This window comes from Anoplopoma fimbria, chromosome 9 (genome assembly GCF_027596085.1).
Source record: "Anoplopoma fimbria isolate UVic2021 breed Golden Eagle Sablefish chromosome 9, Afim_UVic_2022, whole genome shotgun sequence".
Classification (NCBI taxonomy): Eukaryota; Metazoa; Chordata; class Actinopteri; order Perciformes; family Anoplopomatidae; genus Anoplopoma; species Anoplopoma fimbria.
Genome location: NC_072457.1, coordinates 14,783,540 through 14,798,459, shown reverse-complemented (window position 1 = coordinate 14,798,459; position 14,920 = coordinate 14,783,540). Strand labels below are relative to the sequence as shown.

Here is a 14,920-nt window from a genome sequence, read left to right as displayed (position 1 = left end):
CCCGCATTACTTGAAAGGAAACATCTCTACTCTTTGATGTAACAAAGTATTTGTGATGCAATGATAGGCTGTTTGGAGTTGATGAACACATACTACCTTTAATTCGAGATGTGAAATCTATGTTTCACAATGATAAAAGTGTCCATCAACTAACAGCTAGAATAATATTCTAGGAAGGTTATCTGTTATCTTGGCTCTGCTGCTGGCAGGCAGGTCCAACATTAATAACATATTTTAGTTTGACAAATGAAAAGGTAGAGGGTAACAAAAACAGACGTGTTTGACATTTCTTCGGAGGAATCCATATGTATCAGCCTATAAACGGACTGCAGCTCGTCATTTGACCAACCCTCCACCCTCAGACACCAATCATCCCCATGCTGTCAAATGAGACGCCGGTGACTCCCTCGGTGAATCCTCCTGCATTCACTGATCCGAGCCGTGAGGAGTTTTCAAGGAGCGTTAAGGTGGAAAAGTTACTCTTAAAAAACACCTAAAGGGAGTTTCTTTTCTTCCCACAAGTCTTACTAGACTTTGTTCAGATCTTTATCTTTATTAGAAAACCTCTCCTGGAGATAACGTTTGAAGCGGAGCGCGTTATATGCGCATTGATTTTCACCTGAATTTGCTTTGAACGACGGCCACATGGAGTCATCTCTGGAGTTTTCCAACTCTTTGGGCAGCGTGTCCTCCCTGCTGAGTCGCTGTCGGACCTTTAAGGTGCTGGTGATCGGAGACTCCGCGGTGGGGAAGACCTGCCTCACACACCGACTCTGCGCCGGAGAGTTCCCCAGCAGAGTGGAGGCCACCATCGGGGTGGACTTCCGCGAAAGGCAGCTGGATATCAATGGAGAGAAAATTAAGGTAACTGGTGAATCGTGTATGCTTTAATTAAAACAAAGAAGAATGAACGGTGGACACATAAACAGACTACTATTTTACGCACAGCGGCGGTCTGAAATGCACTGGTTGATGAATTCATTCATCTCTTGTTGGTTCTTTTTAGGTTCAATGTTAATCACTTGTCATTTTCACAATGAATCCATTGCTCTTCGTGAGCCCAACTCAACGGACTAATCAGCCTGGACAAACAATACAAAAACTCCAGGCCCCCATGTGCAGGGGCGCCGAAAAGGGGGGGTAAAGGAGACGGATTCTAGGAGCCCATGATGGAGGGGGGCCCAGAGAGGCCCCTAATGATGATGAAATTATAATACAGAAAAAATAATGACACTAAGTTATTAACTAACATATAATCACACATGTTTTACATGTTCTTCTTTCACAAATATGGTAATGATAGTCAAAAATACCATTAAAATGCATAATTGTATGTAAAATAGCATCAAAAAATTTTGCCGCTGTGTTGGGGGCCCTGTAAAGATTCTTTTCATGGGGCCCAAAATCCCTAGCGGCGCCCCTGCCCATGTGTAAAGAGGACACACTAGCCCTCATCATGTTTTAAACTGCGCTTTTATGGCCCTTTAGTAATGTCCCTCACTGAAGTGTGGCTCTGCTGAGTTATTTGTCCTAGACTGAATGTCAAGATGGAAGGAAATCAGCAGGGCTGCTTGTTTGCAGAACTAATGCAGCCTGTAAGTCTCTGTGAAGATTGCATGCTTGACTCTAGTGGCATAGTCACTTTTTAATCAACAGGCTCAGAAAACCATCTCATTCAGCTCTGACTTTTTGTTTTGTTTTTTAAGCTGATTTAATTTTTGACCCCATGTTGGGAAGAAATATAAGGGACTTTAATGTTTATTTGGTGATTCTATATTAAATCTGTGGGGGTGGGTTTGTTTGTGCTGTTTCCTGAGTGTATTGAAACAACCACATGACAGAGGAAGTGTCTGGCAGTGGTCACTGAGGATTTGTTTCGAGGGTAGAGGAGGTTTCAAGCTTTTTTCCTAGGGCAACAAATAGACAGTGGAATCTGACAAATTTATGGGTCGTTTTTTCAGAGTAAACGTGTAGTTAATGGTGCAATGTGTAAGATCTGGCCGCATGCTCCAAACAAATAGGGGTCAGCACTTCACCTCTACTATCTAAATTAACAGTCATCAGTTACATAAAAAAGCCAACTACTCACTTATAGCAGGGGAAGAGTGCTGAAACTCTGAAAGCCTTTCAAAACAAAACCCTTATTATCTCCACATGTTGCATTGGCCTTTAATTTACGTTTGCCCTGACTGAATATGAGTTGTCATTTTCTGGTTTTCTCCCACTTTGGATTAAATCCAATAAACAAACTATCAAAAGAGATGTCGTTGACACAAGTAACCCTCTAACTTCTACACATTCTGTTGATGTTTGTTCATTTTTTAAATGTGTTAAACTCAGATCTTACATACGGCACCTTTTAAAAGGGTTCCTAAAACGTAAGTGGATGTCGATCTAGGTTTTGTTTTTATATGCAAAGTAACACAGTTTTTTTTTTATCAGAGCTGTTTATAAGACTTCCGCAGCCAGTCCCAAATCAATCAAACCAATGTCAATCTCAAGTCTATCACGTTACAACTCAAGTCCCAGAGGGCAAGTCTAAATCAGGTCACAAGTCCTCATAAAATAATCCAAACTGTCTTCGCTCTTTCAAGTGCTGATGAATGACTCAGCATCAGAAGATTTTTGTTTAAAGGACTATATACAGTCCTTTCATAGACCTAGGAATCTAATATGTAGATCATCATAAAATACATGTAAATTCAACATTTAAAACTTTATGTATTTTATTCAAAGAGAGAGGGATCTGACTTTTGATGATCACAACAACCTTTTTTTCCCCTTTTCTTTGTTCCCCCTCAGTGGTGATTCACTGCATGTGTCTGTGTATGTTGATGTGTGGGTGTGTGTGTGTGGGTGGGTGTGTGGCAACCTTTGGATATTTCAACACATGATTTATTTTCCTCTCCGTGCCTTCCCTCTTTTTAATTTCCTCTTTGTCACGTTTTCTTTGTCTCTGCCGTCTCGTCACCACCACCAGCTCCAGCTGTGGGACACAGCGGGACAGGAGCGTTTCCGTAAGTCCATGGTGCAGCACTACTATCGCAATGTCCACGCCGTGCTCTTCGTTTATGATGTCACCTGCCCCGCCAGCTTCAGCAGCATGACAGCCTGGATAGAAGAGTGCAGGCAGAACTCTGTCGGGCAGGAAATCCCCAGGTAATGTGCTGATGCTCACTAAAAGGATAGTCTGTCCCCAGGAGTATACGGTGATGAAAGTACCAGTTGATTACTTGCATTAAGACAATTCATTTTGTATTAGATGTTTTCTGAAAATGTATGTTTAAATATGCAAGTTATGCATTATGTTATTTGATATCTGCTATTTTGCATAGATTTTAAGAAAATAAATAAAAACTGAAAAAAGACAAAATACATAGTTTTTTACACATGATGTATGTTAGTGCTACTGAAGTGGAGATTTCTGGCTCAGTTGATTTGAGAAAATGGCTTTAAAAATATGTACAGTAAATTTACATACATTTTTCAAGGCACTACAGTTGAAATCAACTAATAGAGTTCACCATGAAACATCCTGAGTCTATTTCTTACATTAAGACAATTTATCTATGTTTCTTAAATTTTCTTTAAATATGCAAATGACACATTATCTTATACTAACCTTTACTGAATTTAGGAGACATCTATTACACAAATAGATAAAGAAGTCAAATGAATACATAAATGTGAATTTTGGATGTTTTCTTTCCACTGTAAAGACTAGCGGACATGCAAAATCAAAAAATTGATCAGTGCATGAAAAACAGTTTTCCACTAAAATCTTTCTAGTTAAGTCAACATCCTACGACCATATTACTGTTTTAGCACAACTCATAAAATCATCATCCTTCATTTGTCCCTTTTTCCGCTGCCCATTCTCCTCGCAGGTTCCTGGTGGGTAATAAGAGTGACCTCCGTGACCCCAGCAGGACTGACTGCCAGGTGAGCCAGGAGCAGGCGATGAGCTTTGCCAAAGCCCACGGCATGATGTGTTTTGAGACCTCCGCCAAGAACCCGCCAAACAAATGCGGGAACGCTCAACGTGGTGATGGGGAGCTGCTGTATCATCAGGATAAGGTGGAGGACATTGTTGTTGCTGTTGGTGCCAAACTGAAGAGACAGAAGAAACCTGCAGCAGCAAACGCCTCGTCGTACGGATCATTTAAAGTCCTGAACAAGAAAAGACCAGAGAAAGAGCTGTGGACCTGCTGCTGAGAGACAGAGGGAACGTTGGCCCTTTCAGATGGAAGAATGTGACGTTTTTAGCTCTTGTGCATGATTGTGTGTGCGCGTTTGTGTCAATAAGAGAATGACCCTGCTGTGCATATGTTAATTTTTGACCACATACATTTATACAATCTTTTATTACATCTAAAATTACTCCCACACTGAACTTTAATATTTATACTCTTTAATATGTGAGACGTCCTTCTTGGAAATTGTATGTATATTTGTGATATTTTTGTTTACACTGCAAAATAAAAGACTGTGAATGTAATGTGTAATGTAAACATTATTTGGTGGATGATCTGTATCAAGTAAATTTACTACAGTGGTGTTAATCTAATCCTGGTTGTTAAGGGTTTCCCACCACAGGACTGTGTCTAGAAGGACAAAATCACAGCAGTCATGCACCAGTCTTGTGCATGAAGAGTGTGGGCGTTGTGTATCACATCTGTTGTGATTTTGTGTCCAATTGATGATTCAGAGGTCATCACATGATTAGGGCCAACCTCTTCTGCTCGATGGTCAACACAACTGTAGATCCTGCAATATACCAGAGGTACAGGCAGCTGAGTCTGTGCGTGTGCGTGTGCGTGTGTGTGTGTGTGTGTGTGTGTGTGTGTGTGTGTGTGTGTGTGTGTGTGTGCAACATTCAACAGCCAACTGGTAGATGTTTTACTCTAGACTCAAGAAAGAAGATGACTGGAAGAGAGTATCCTTTGTATTTGCTTTAACATGCAAAATTTTAATTACATGCAATGTAGCCATGGAATAAGATGAGAAAGTAAAGAAAAAAACAATCGTGTAGTAAAAGAAATTCTCTATTTTGTTGTGAACAACTACATGATGTGTGAAGCTTGTTTTTGTAGAAGCAAAGTAGGGATTTCCAGCACAACTTCTCTTACTTCTAAGGTGCATGGAGAACAGATAGTATCTAAAGCTTATGTCAGGACATCTGACAACATTGTCGCTCTAACACAGGGATGTCAAACTCATTTTAATTAAAAGGCCACATAAAGCCAAATTCAAACTCAAGTGGGCTGGACCAGTAAAACCTTTACATGTACACCTATAGATAACAACACCTCCAAATCTTTCCCTATATGTTAGTGTCAATTTGTGTAAATCAGTATAAATAAATTCTGAAAATGTTCCCAATCTATTTCATGACTAAAAACAGACTGCTGTTTCCTCAAACCTGCTAACAATTCATTTATCTTCTCTGTTCTCAGTTGTCCACACAAGTTCTTGTTTCTTTCTCCATGATGAGTCTGATAGTGGCGACAAATATTACACTCCTTGAGCACTGAAAGGAGCTGTGACACACAAAGCACACTGACTTCCTATTTACCTCTGTGAAGAAATAGGAACTGGTTAATTTTTCTTGGAAAAACTCTGTAATCTGTGTCGACTTTGCGACAGACATTTTGCATTAACAGCATCTCACGCTTGACAGAGGTGTCACATAGCCTGTATGTAAGCACGGTGGATCTATAATAGTGTATCCATCATAGGACCTGCTGCTCTTATTAGGACAGCTTGACCCCTACTGGACAAATAGGAATAGCAGTGCATTTTATTGAAGATTTGAAATGAATGACACCCCTGCTCTAACAGATGTGATTTCCACTGTAGCTTAGTACAACACTTTAGAGCAAGACAACATAAATGGGCATTATACTAATTTCACACAATACTGTACTGCTACAGATGTGTACCTCTGGAGGAGCTTTAAGAGAAAAAGTAATCCCTGAAGATATCAGAGTGATGTCTGGTTGAAGGATATAAACTTTGAACAGAAAGCCTTTTGCAGAGTAACATACTGGGTAGTGGAATTTGAGAGACATGGGAGTTTACTAGGCTGGTTGCATTATGGGAAATGTGGGGTCCAGTGTTTTTGGTGCTACATCAAAACTAGGTCCTAAAAGTCAGGATATCTTCAATTTTGACCATTCTTTTGTGGGTCCCTTAACTTTATGGATCATGTCTGGTTTAAGACTTATTTTTACTTGTGCTACTAGATTTCTATATCTAACTTTCTATAACTATGTTTTCATTTGTGCATATTCACCTGAAACTAAGAATAATTTTGTTTTCGATACCTCAGCCCCTCACATCTCCATATGGAGCAGGTCCTCCTCACAGAGTCCACTGGGTTGCACCGTCATGTTTCTAGCCCGGAACAGCCATACTTGCATGTTTTTATGTGACCTGGAGGTCACTGTAGGTTGGGGGTGAGGTATTAAGTTGGTTGCAATCTGAAACCTCATCTCAGGCTGCTACTATACCTTACACATGGCTCCTTTAGGTCTTTTAAATATGTGTATTAATATACATTTAAATATTATAAGTGAACTAAAACCATGACACGTTTACTTTCTTCAAACATCTGGTGCTGACAGGTTGATGGGGTGTAAACATATTTAATGTTCGTATAAGAGAACACAACACGTACATTTATATTACTTATCTACTTACTTATTGTATTATTTTGTCTCTGCCAATCAGAGCCATGCACGGTGCAGGCCCACAATAGCTTTGGGACAGTGTGTCTTATGCAACCGCAGTTCACTGGCTCTTTCCATAAAACCACATGGGACTGTAATCCACTTGAGACCAGCATGTGGGACGTCTGATCCTCCACAGCACAGTCAACATGATGTCATCTCAGTATGCAGCATGCCACATGTTATAAAACGGCAGAATCTGCTCTAGAACTTGATGTTTTATTCATAACGTTACTATACATCTATATCATTACAACGTTGACTGCTTAAACCCACCACATCAAAACGCGACCCTTGTTCTTCCAGCTCGCCAGCAGGGGGCGCGCCGGCGCACTAATCTTTCTTGAAAGGGGTTGTACGGATTGTTCTCTCTGCAATCAGCATTGGACGGCAGCTGGGCGCGCCTCCTCAGTCATCTTTAAAGGCTGCGGGAGCGCCGCGGACACGCATTCACTCACCTGCTGACAACCGAGCAAACATGTTCTGCAGACGAGCATTGCAGAGAGTCGGGCCGCTGGCACGGAGGGCTTTCCAGCCCACATCCATGAATGGTGAGTAGACTAAAGTGTTCTCAGTTATTCTAAGTGGCGTTTACGTGATTTGTCGTCAGATTGATGAAAGAAGAGAACATATTGTAGCTGTTCGTTTAGACATTTAACTGAATAATTGAAACGTTTTCTCAATGCCTTGCCTGTCTAAAGCGTGGTAACCCGTGCACATTTTTAAAGTGTCTTTTTTTAAAAAATATATATATTTTATTTTTTTGCACGGAAAATTACTTTAAATGTTTGCACTTTTGGGGGGAATAGTGTGTGAAAGTGTCCTAAAAGCATCCACTCTCGCAGGGTTTCCATTGTGCAGAGCAGCAGTCGGAAGGAGGTGTCCTACTTTGGGAACACACCGTTCTTGCACATTATGAAAGAGCGCATCACGCTCCCAGCTCTTTCTTTTATTTAACTGTTTTACAAGTTGCATAAAGTGAACACATTTTAATGCAAGTATTCAATTTTTGGAGCATTTGCAGTGTTTGGTATGAAAAAACGATTAAGAATCGGTTCTTTGTTATGTCATGGTTACACGTTGTCCTAGTAGGACTTCTTATGCAAAACATAGCTGCTCTCCATGTTCTCTCCATCATAAGGGTCTGCACTGCTGAGAAGCCTATATGAAAACATGCATTTACATAATCTCTCAATTTTACAGTACATTACTATTTGTGTCTGTTACACTGGGGGGGGAAAGCATAAATATATTTTGCTGATGTATCTTGAAACTTTTTTTTTTTTTTCATGACCTTCCCCCACCAACTCTTGACTTTGTAATCTGAGCCTGTGGAATTAAGCCTGGGGTCAAACTTCTGGTTTTGTGTAATGTTTTGCAAAAAACTACCTCTGGTGAAGCTCTGTCTAAAGCGAACAAACTTAACTATACCTGCAAGCATTTGTCTTGATGGGGCTTTATCTATATTCTGATATAAGGGCTCTTGTGACTGGGATGCACCAGTCCTGACCTGGTTGTTCTGCAGGCCTACATATGTACTGAGCACATGTCAGCACATACCAACACACATGTGTTGTCATAGCAGCCATTTTGTCTGTTATTGCCTGACATGCGTGTCCATTTTTACAGGCTTGAAGCCTGACTGCAGGGATTAACTGATTACCTGTATAAATAACCTGTACATGGCCTTGTGCCTGCATGGCAATGCTGTGTCATGGGTATTAAAGGAGGAATGAGGAGGACTTACTGCTACAGTGGCTCCGCATCCACAGCAGGACAGTGTCTTGCTCTTTTTAAAGTTTATTTATTGTTTTATTAATTAAAATCTACCCAAGAACACCTGTAACTCTCACTAACATGTGTATATGGGCGTAGTGGAGAGCAAGGTAGTTCTCCAATCAGAGGGTTGGTGGTTCGATACCCGGCTTCGGCAGTCGATGTGTCCTTGGGCAAGACACTTAACCCCAAGTTGCTCCCGAAGGCTTGCCATCGGTGTGGACTGGATGTTGCATGAATGTTAGTTAGAGTCTGATGGTGGCACCTTGCATGGTAGCCTGTCATCAGTGTGAATGATATGTAATATACTACTGATTGTAAGTTGCTTTGGCTAAAAGCGTCTGCTAAATGACTGTAATGTATATCTTAATTGTTTAATCAGTACATCAGTTATAAGTGTAACAGTGTTTGCACAGATTAAACGAACCAGCTAAAACAAGCTAATCAGTGATCTTTGGTGCTAGTAGGTGAATTTTTGTTAGGCCAGCTAGTTGCCTGCCTAGTTTCCAGTCTTTATGCTAAGCTAACTGCCTGCTGGCTCCAGCTACCAGCCTGCGTGTTTGGGATGCAGGCTGGTTTTATTTATGACCTCCTCTGCATGAACCACTGGCAATCCTTTAAACACCAGCAAATCTTTTTGCACGCTGCCACGGTCACAACCACAAACTCATTAGGAAGCATTTGACAGATGTGTTGAGAGACTAATTATGATATATATTTAGCCCACTAGATATTAGTTGTTTCTAGAGGCAAATCTAAAATCGTGATGCATGAAGTGTTTCAGTGTTTGCTTTAATTTAAGCAACAATTTGGCACTGTTAAATCTTTCCATCTACTTTGCTATAGCTGACCAGGGCTTTCTTGTGTAACTGGATTAAGGGATAAAGACATGTTGACACCAGAATGCATTGGTCTTTGTGCTGAGTCTAAATTCTGATGGGAATTCTTGAATACAATTCCCACAAATGATCATGTGTAGTACTTTCTTTTTGATTTTCATAAAATGCTTATTTTGGCTCTATTGACACAAATGCTTTATGTTTTATCAGTGGTTGACTGAAGGTCCACAAGACTAAAGTCCTGAATTGCAGTTGATCTTAATTATATACATTTAATTATCTCTAGACTTCTTTGCTGAGATTCAGCTTCCAATCCGGTTTCCCACATAACCTTGTTGTTCTGCCCCTCTGTGTTTCTCAGCAGCTCCAGTGCGACACATGGCGTTCGGGATCCCTGGTAGCTCCTCCAACATGGCGTACTTTGTTTTGTGTGGAGGAGGCCTCACTGCTGCAGTCGTCTACGTGAGTATCTGTTGCTCCAGTACAGGCTCATCTGACTTGCAAGTCTGCATTATGACAAGGTGGCAACCTCCAGGTCTGAAAAGGGAAGCTAATGCGGAAGTTCCTTAAACTGGCATTCTTGCTAATGGCCATCAGGGGGCAACTCCTCTGGTTGCAAAAAATGAAGTGCAATGTAGTCTATGAGAAAAGGACTCTACTTCTCACTTGATTCATTCCCTCTGTAAACATTGTGAACATGAGTTTGTTTCAAGTCTCCTATAAAACCAAATGATGTTCTTTTAGTAAATGATGGTCCCATTTATAGTAAAATAAACGGTAATCATCTTACAACTTTAGTTTTTTCAGAGTGTATTGGATATTTTCAGGCGACTGAAATGTTCCATGTAGTGTTTGGTTATATGTCGCGTCACCCCCTCGTGTCACTTCTGTTTGCAAAAAACAAGATCAACAAGTCCAGCACTTTGACTGTCACCATCTTGTTTTTTTACTGTGTAAAGAAAAGTGTCCCAGTTTTGTAGCCTTTTTTTACACTTTAAACATGTTTTCCTAAAAAAAAAAAAAGAAAAAGATATTAAACATTTAATGTTTTCAGAACTGTGCAAAAAAAAGAAAAGGATCAAGTGTCCCATTTCACTTGTTATGCTTTGCTAGTAAATCCGTTGATGTCCGCTCGTTCGGCATCAGTCAAGTTTTTGTATTTCTCGGCATGTTTCGTCTCGTAATGCCGTTTCAAACTGTCCTCTTTAAACACGGCGACATGCTCCCCACAAACCAAACACACAGGTTTACCCTTGACTTCAGTAAAGAAAAAATTAGTAGTCCACATTTGTTTGAAAGTTCTGCTTTCGGCATCCACTTTCCTCTTTTTGGCATGAGCCGACATTTTCGCATTTTTCAGGGGTGACAAGGAAGGAAGACAGGTTGTCAATCACACGCATTTCACGTGCACGATTGCGTGCACTGTGAGAATAAATGGGCTTCAAAATAAAAGCAATGCGGTTTTAGTCCACCCATAAGATAATTAGAAAATATGTTTTATTTTCTAATTATCATGTAATCTTTCGCGGGCCGGTCATAATCATCCCGCGGGCCGTACAATGCCCAGGTCTGGACTAGAGGCTTCAAAATGGCAGTCCACAGACCAATGAGTAACTTAAAGATTTTGTGGCAGAATACTACTTTGGCTCTTTAAAAGAGAAACCACCTTGTCCTCTCTATTCTACAGTAAATGCATCAAAAAGTGAGAATGTAATCTTAAGGAAATAAATAGATTTACTCAAAATGTGAAATTTATGTGAATAGACATACAATGCTGTATTGGCAGCTGTACAGACTAGACTGTGTGTGTAGCAGACATCACCTCAGTCCAGACACTGAATGGACATAGAAGGCTCTTTGTGCTTTCTAAATACAGTAAACAGAATCAAGTCTACACAATAGCTGTGAGGCTCTTGTGTATATCAGCTGTTTGTTAAAATGTAAGCTGGCATCTTGTAATACTGTAACCATTTTTGTACTGTTATCATTTAATGTATGCTTGAATGTACTAAATGTGTATCTGCTCTTTCTCTCAGGCCTACAAGTCAGTCAGCGGTGATAGTGAGCCCTCTGCGGACAAAATCGCCAACATGGCCTCCACAGAAAAGGGTCAGCTGCTGACACGCACTCACAAAACACGCACTCGAACTCCTGAGGTTAAATAATACTACAGAGGGGCGAAAAGACACATTTCTTATAAATTACATTAGTCTACATTCACGTCTACAGCAAATGCATTAATTACACACAGCATTTATAGAATTATACATTAGTATACACCAGCATAGTCCACAGCCATGCTGGTGTGTTTTGTGAGTTTGTAAATGGGCATCGCAGTGTTTTGAGCTAATTGTAAACGTCTGCATGCTCACAATGACAATACCAACTTTCTGATGAGCATCCACAATGTTTAGTATGTTGGTGTTTTTAAAATTTGCTAATTAGCACTAAGCACAGACATTAGCTGGACTGTTCTGAGAAATGGAAGGCAAAGAAAACAGAAGAACTTGCTGTATTTGCTAGCTGGATCTGGCTGCACCACCCACATATCCATCACGGTAGAATGATCACTCTCAATAGCTTTATCTTGCCTGTCTGTTTGGATTTCTGTCTGCAAATTATTTGTCTATTCAGCCAGTACGTGAGACCATGGCTCCACGCCCAGAGCAGCTAACTAGCCTGTAATGGGGATAAGCAGCGTCTGCATCTGGTTCACTTGTGTGCATGCAGCCTGGAAGAGTTGTTTTTGGTGACAGGAGGATAGAGCTCTGCTCCCTAAAGAGCTGGAGAGTGAACTGCTCAGGCTTTAAACTGGCCAGTGATCACATTATGTAATCAAACAAATGTCCTGGAAATAAAGTCACAGAAACTTCTTTATTCACGTGATTTAATCGATTGTGATTGAGGATCATGTTGTCCTGACGCATTTAATCTGAGTACACCTCACCGAGTATAATTGCTGTGCAATTTAGCTGAGCTGCACAAAAGGGTGGGTCGTTTGTTTGGCTGCTTTTAAACTTTTAAAAGAATATTTACCCTTAAGACCAAATCTTTTGCCACCTATCCATAAGGCATATTTAGATGTCTTAACAGCAAAAGTATTATACATTGCACTAGCGGTTTTTAAAATTAGTATGGTTTAATGTAGCCTGACGCACATAACAATGAATGAAGAGAAGCCATCAAAGGAATGTTGCTCTTTGGTAATCTCTGCTCCCAACCTCTTAATCTGCAGCACCAGAAGTAGCAGCTCCTGCAGCTGAACCTGCCCCAGTGGAGGAGGCGGCGCCGGCCCCTGAGGTCGTGGCCGAGGTTGTCGTCGAGTCTGTCCCTGCTCCTGCAGAACCAGTAGCCGAGGTTGCTGCTGAACCCGTTGTCGTTGCAGAGTCGGTCCCTGCTCCCGCAGAACCAGTAGCCGAGGTTGCTGCTGAACCCGTTGTCGTTGCAGAGTCGGTCCCTGCTCCCGCAGAACCAGTAGCCGAGGTTGCTGCTGAACCTGTCGTCGAGGCCGTGTCTGAAGAAGTAGCCGCTGTGGTCGTTGCCGAGCCAGCAGCCACAGAAGAAGCTGCTCCACCTGCAGTGGTAGAGGCTGCTCCTGTCGTCGTGGAGGTCACTGCCACAGAGGAAACGCCAGCAGAGGCCCCTGCAGCAGAGAGTGCTGGTACGGCAGCAGTAGATGAAGTCGCTCCTGCTCCCGCTGCTGAAGCAGAGACTGGCTCTGCAGCCCCCGAGGCTGAGGCCGCCCCTGCTGCAGAGGTGGCTGCATAAAGCTGTGATGGTGCCATAGATTCCCTGGAAGTAGGGCTTGGAGTTAGTTGTGCTGTGTCCCACCTCTCTAGGCCCAGGAAAAAAGGACTCATGAAACCCTATTATGATTAAAGTGGGTATTTCACTTCTGGTTGTTAATGAATACCAGCTAGGGGTTCATCAGTCCAGTTTTTGGGCACCTTCCTTCCCTTCCCTTCCCTTACCTCACCTCAGCCCAACCTTCCGACCCAAACCACAACATTTGGCATTAGGTCGTCTGTTAAGATTCAGTTTGGAAAATTCAGTTTCTATAGGAATTTTTTTTATAACCAGAGCAAATCCAAATTATGGTTTGGCTGCTGTACAGTTAAGAGGAGTGTTGAACTAGGTGATTAAAGGGATGACCTTAGTTGGTGGCTAATGTGGTTCTAAGTGCCCTTAAAACAGGACAGCGTCTTTTTGTTATCGACATGTCAGCACGGTGAATGAATGTAGCCCGTTTTGATAAGTTGTTCAAGTTGTCTTGTGTCAACATCATTTGCACTTGGTCATTTTCTGCTCAGCAAATGCTTACTTCCAGCTATATGCTATGAATCATTGCTTAGGTTAGATTTAGCATTTAAACAGTAGAGATGGTACACAAAGTTGTACGACCAAAAACCAGTTTGCTCTTTTCCTGCCTGCAGCTCTTGTCTAATTGTCTTGACCATATCTTTTTTCTTTTTTTTTTTTTTTTCTCACACATTCAAAAACTTTGGAATTTACCAGCCATGTACAAGATGTGTGTTTTTTTTTTTTAATTTTTTGTTAAACTTACTACTTCCGTTTCTCTACAAAACACTAAGAAAATCTCATTCTGTCATTGAGCAAGTTGTCAATATGATTAATACAGTTTTAACCGAATAAAACATCACTGGATGAGAAGGCAGTGTCTCTATATTGCATTTGTATTCTATGTATATGGTCACATGGTGAACGTGTTATTGAAACTATGATTTAGTTATTTGTATCAAAAACATTATGTAGCTTGTAAAATTACTGGTTAACTAATTTGTAGAATCTATTCTGCGACTCTTGGCTGCTTGTGCTTGTTGCTTTGATTGTAGAATGTGACATGCAGTAAATATCGTAACCATTGTAGGTGTAGAAACACAGATTTCCTGTAGAGATCTTTAATTTCCTGAAAGCTTTCATTTCCTGAAGAATCCCTCTGCCATGTTCATGTTCCTGTGCCTTCAGGCTGAAACTGAAGGACAACTATCTAAAGAATTCCTGTCTTCCTCAGGATATTGATAAAGCCTTTTATCCCAAGCATTTCTCAAAGTATTTTTCAGTGAAAGTCTGAAATCTAAGTAATTCAGATGCAGTCTCAATGTTATCTGTGTGCAACAATATAAAGACAAATCTACCTACCCCATCTGTAAATCTATAGCTTATTCATCTACATAGTCATAGTATGTTTTAAAAAAAAAAAATATAATAATATATATATATATATATATATAATTATAATATGCCATAATGGGCAGAAAGGAGCTGCAGGCAGTACTCTGTAAGAAACTGTCAGATGGGTCTGGCTGAGAAGGGGTGGGGAAAAAAAAAAAATCCACATGCAACACCAAATGCATGCAGCTTGACAGTTTTGTTTTTTCCCCATTTATAAAACCTACTTTAGATCTGTATTGAGTCTTAATTGCGCAAAGTGCAGTTCAAATCGGTCACAGGCCGTTGAGAACTAATCCTAGATTACAATGCTTGTTTTAGGGTGTCCTAATGGCTCACCAGGTTGACAGATGGGATCTTTGTTGGCGGCAATCCAGAGATGTT

General features: G+C 40.9%; 2 protein-coding genes across 3 annotated transcripts; both read left to right on the top strand.

Annotated features, from left to right (window-relative positions):
- Positions 1–365: 365 nt before the first annotated feature.
- Positions 366–4,474, top strand: LOC129096257 (ras-related protein Rab-33B-like). Its single transcript, XM_054604997.1, has 3 exons — positions 366–864; positions 2,981–3,159; positions 3,888–4,474. Exons 1-3 carry the CDS (start codon positions 646–648, stop codon positions 4,213–4,215), a joined length of 726 nt encoding a protein of 241 aa, XP_054460972.1. The 5' UTR covers positions 366–645; the 3' UTR covers positions 4,216–4,474.
- A 2,683-nt stretch (positions 4,475–7,157) lies between these two features.
- On the top strand, positions 7,158–13,961 carry LOC129096184 (fibrous sheath CABYR-binding protein-like). Of its 2 annotated transcripts, none has more exons than XM_054604877.1 (4): positions 7,158–7,282; positions 9,711–9,808; positions 11,383–11,455; positions 12,582–13,961. In XM_054604877.1, the coding sequence occupies exons 1-4, from the start codon at positions 7,210–7,212 to the stop codon at positions 13,112–13,114; spliced, it is 777 nt and encodes a 258-aa protein (XP_054460852.1). In that variant the 5' UTR covers positions 7,158–7,209; the 3' UTR covers positions 13,115–13,961. The 2 variants fall into 2 exon arrangements, with proteins under 2 accessions (XP_054460852.1, XP_054460851.1); XM_054604876.1 differs by having other exon boundaries at positions 7,159–7,282; positions 9,708–9,808; positions 12,582–13,960.
- Positions 13,962–14,920: the final 959 nt, after the last annotated feature.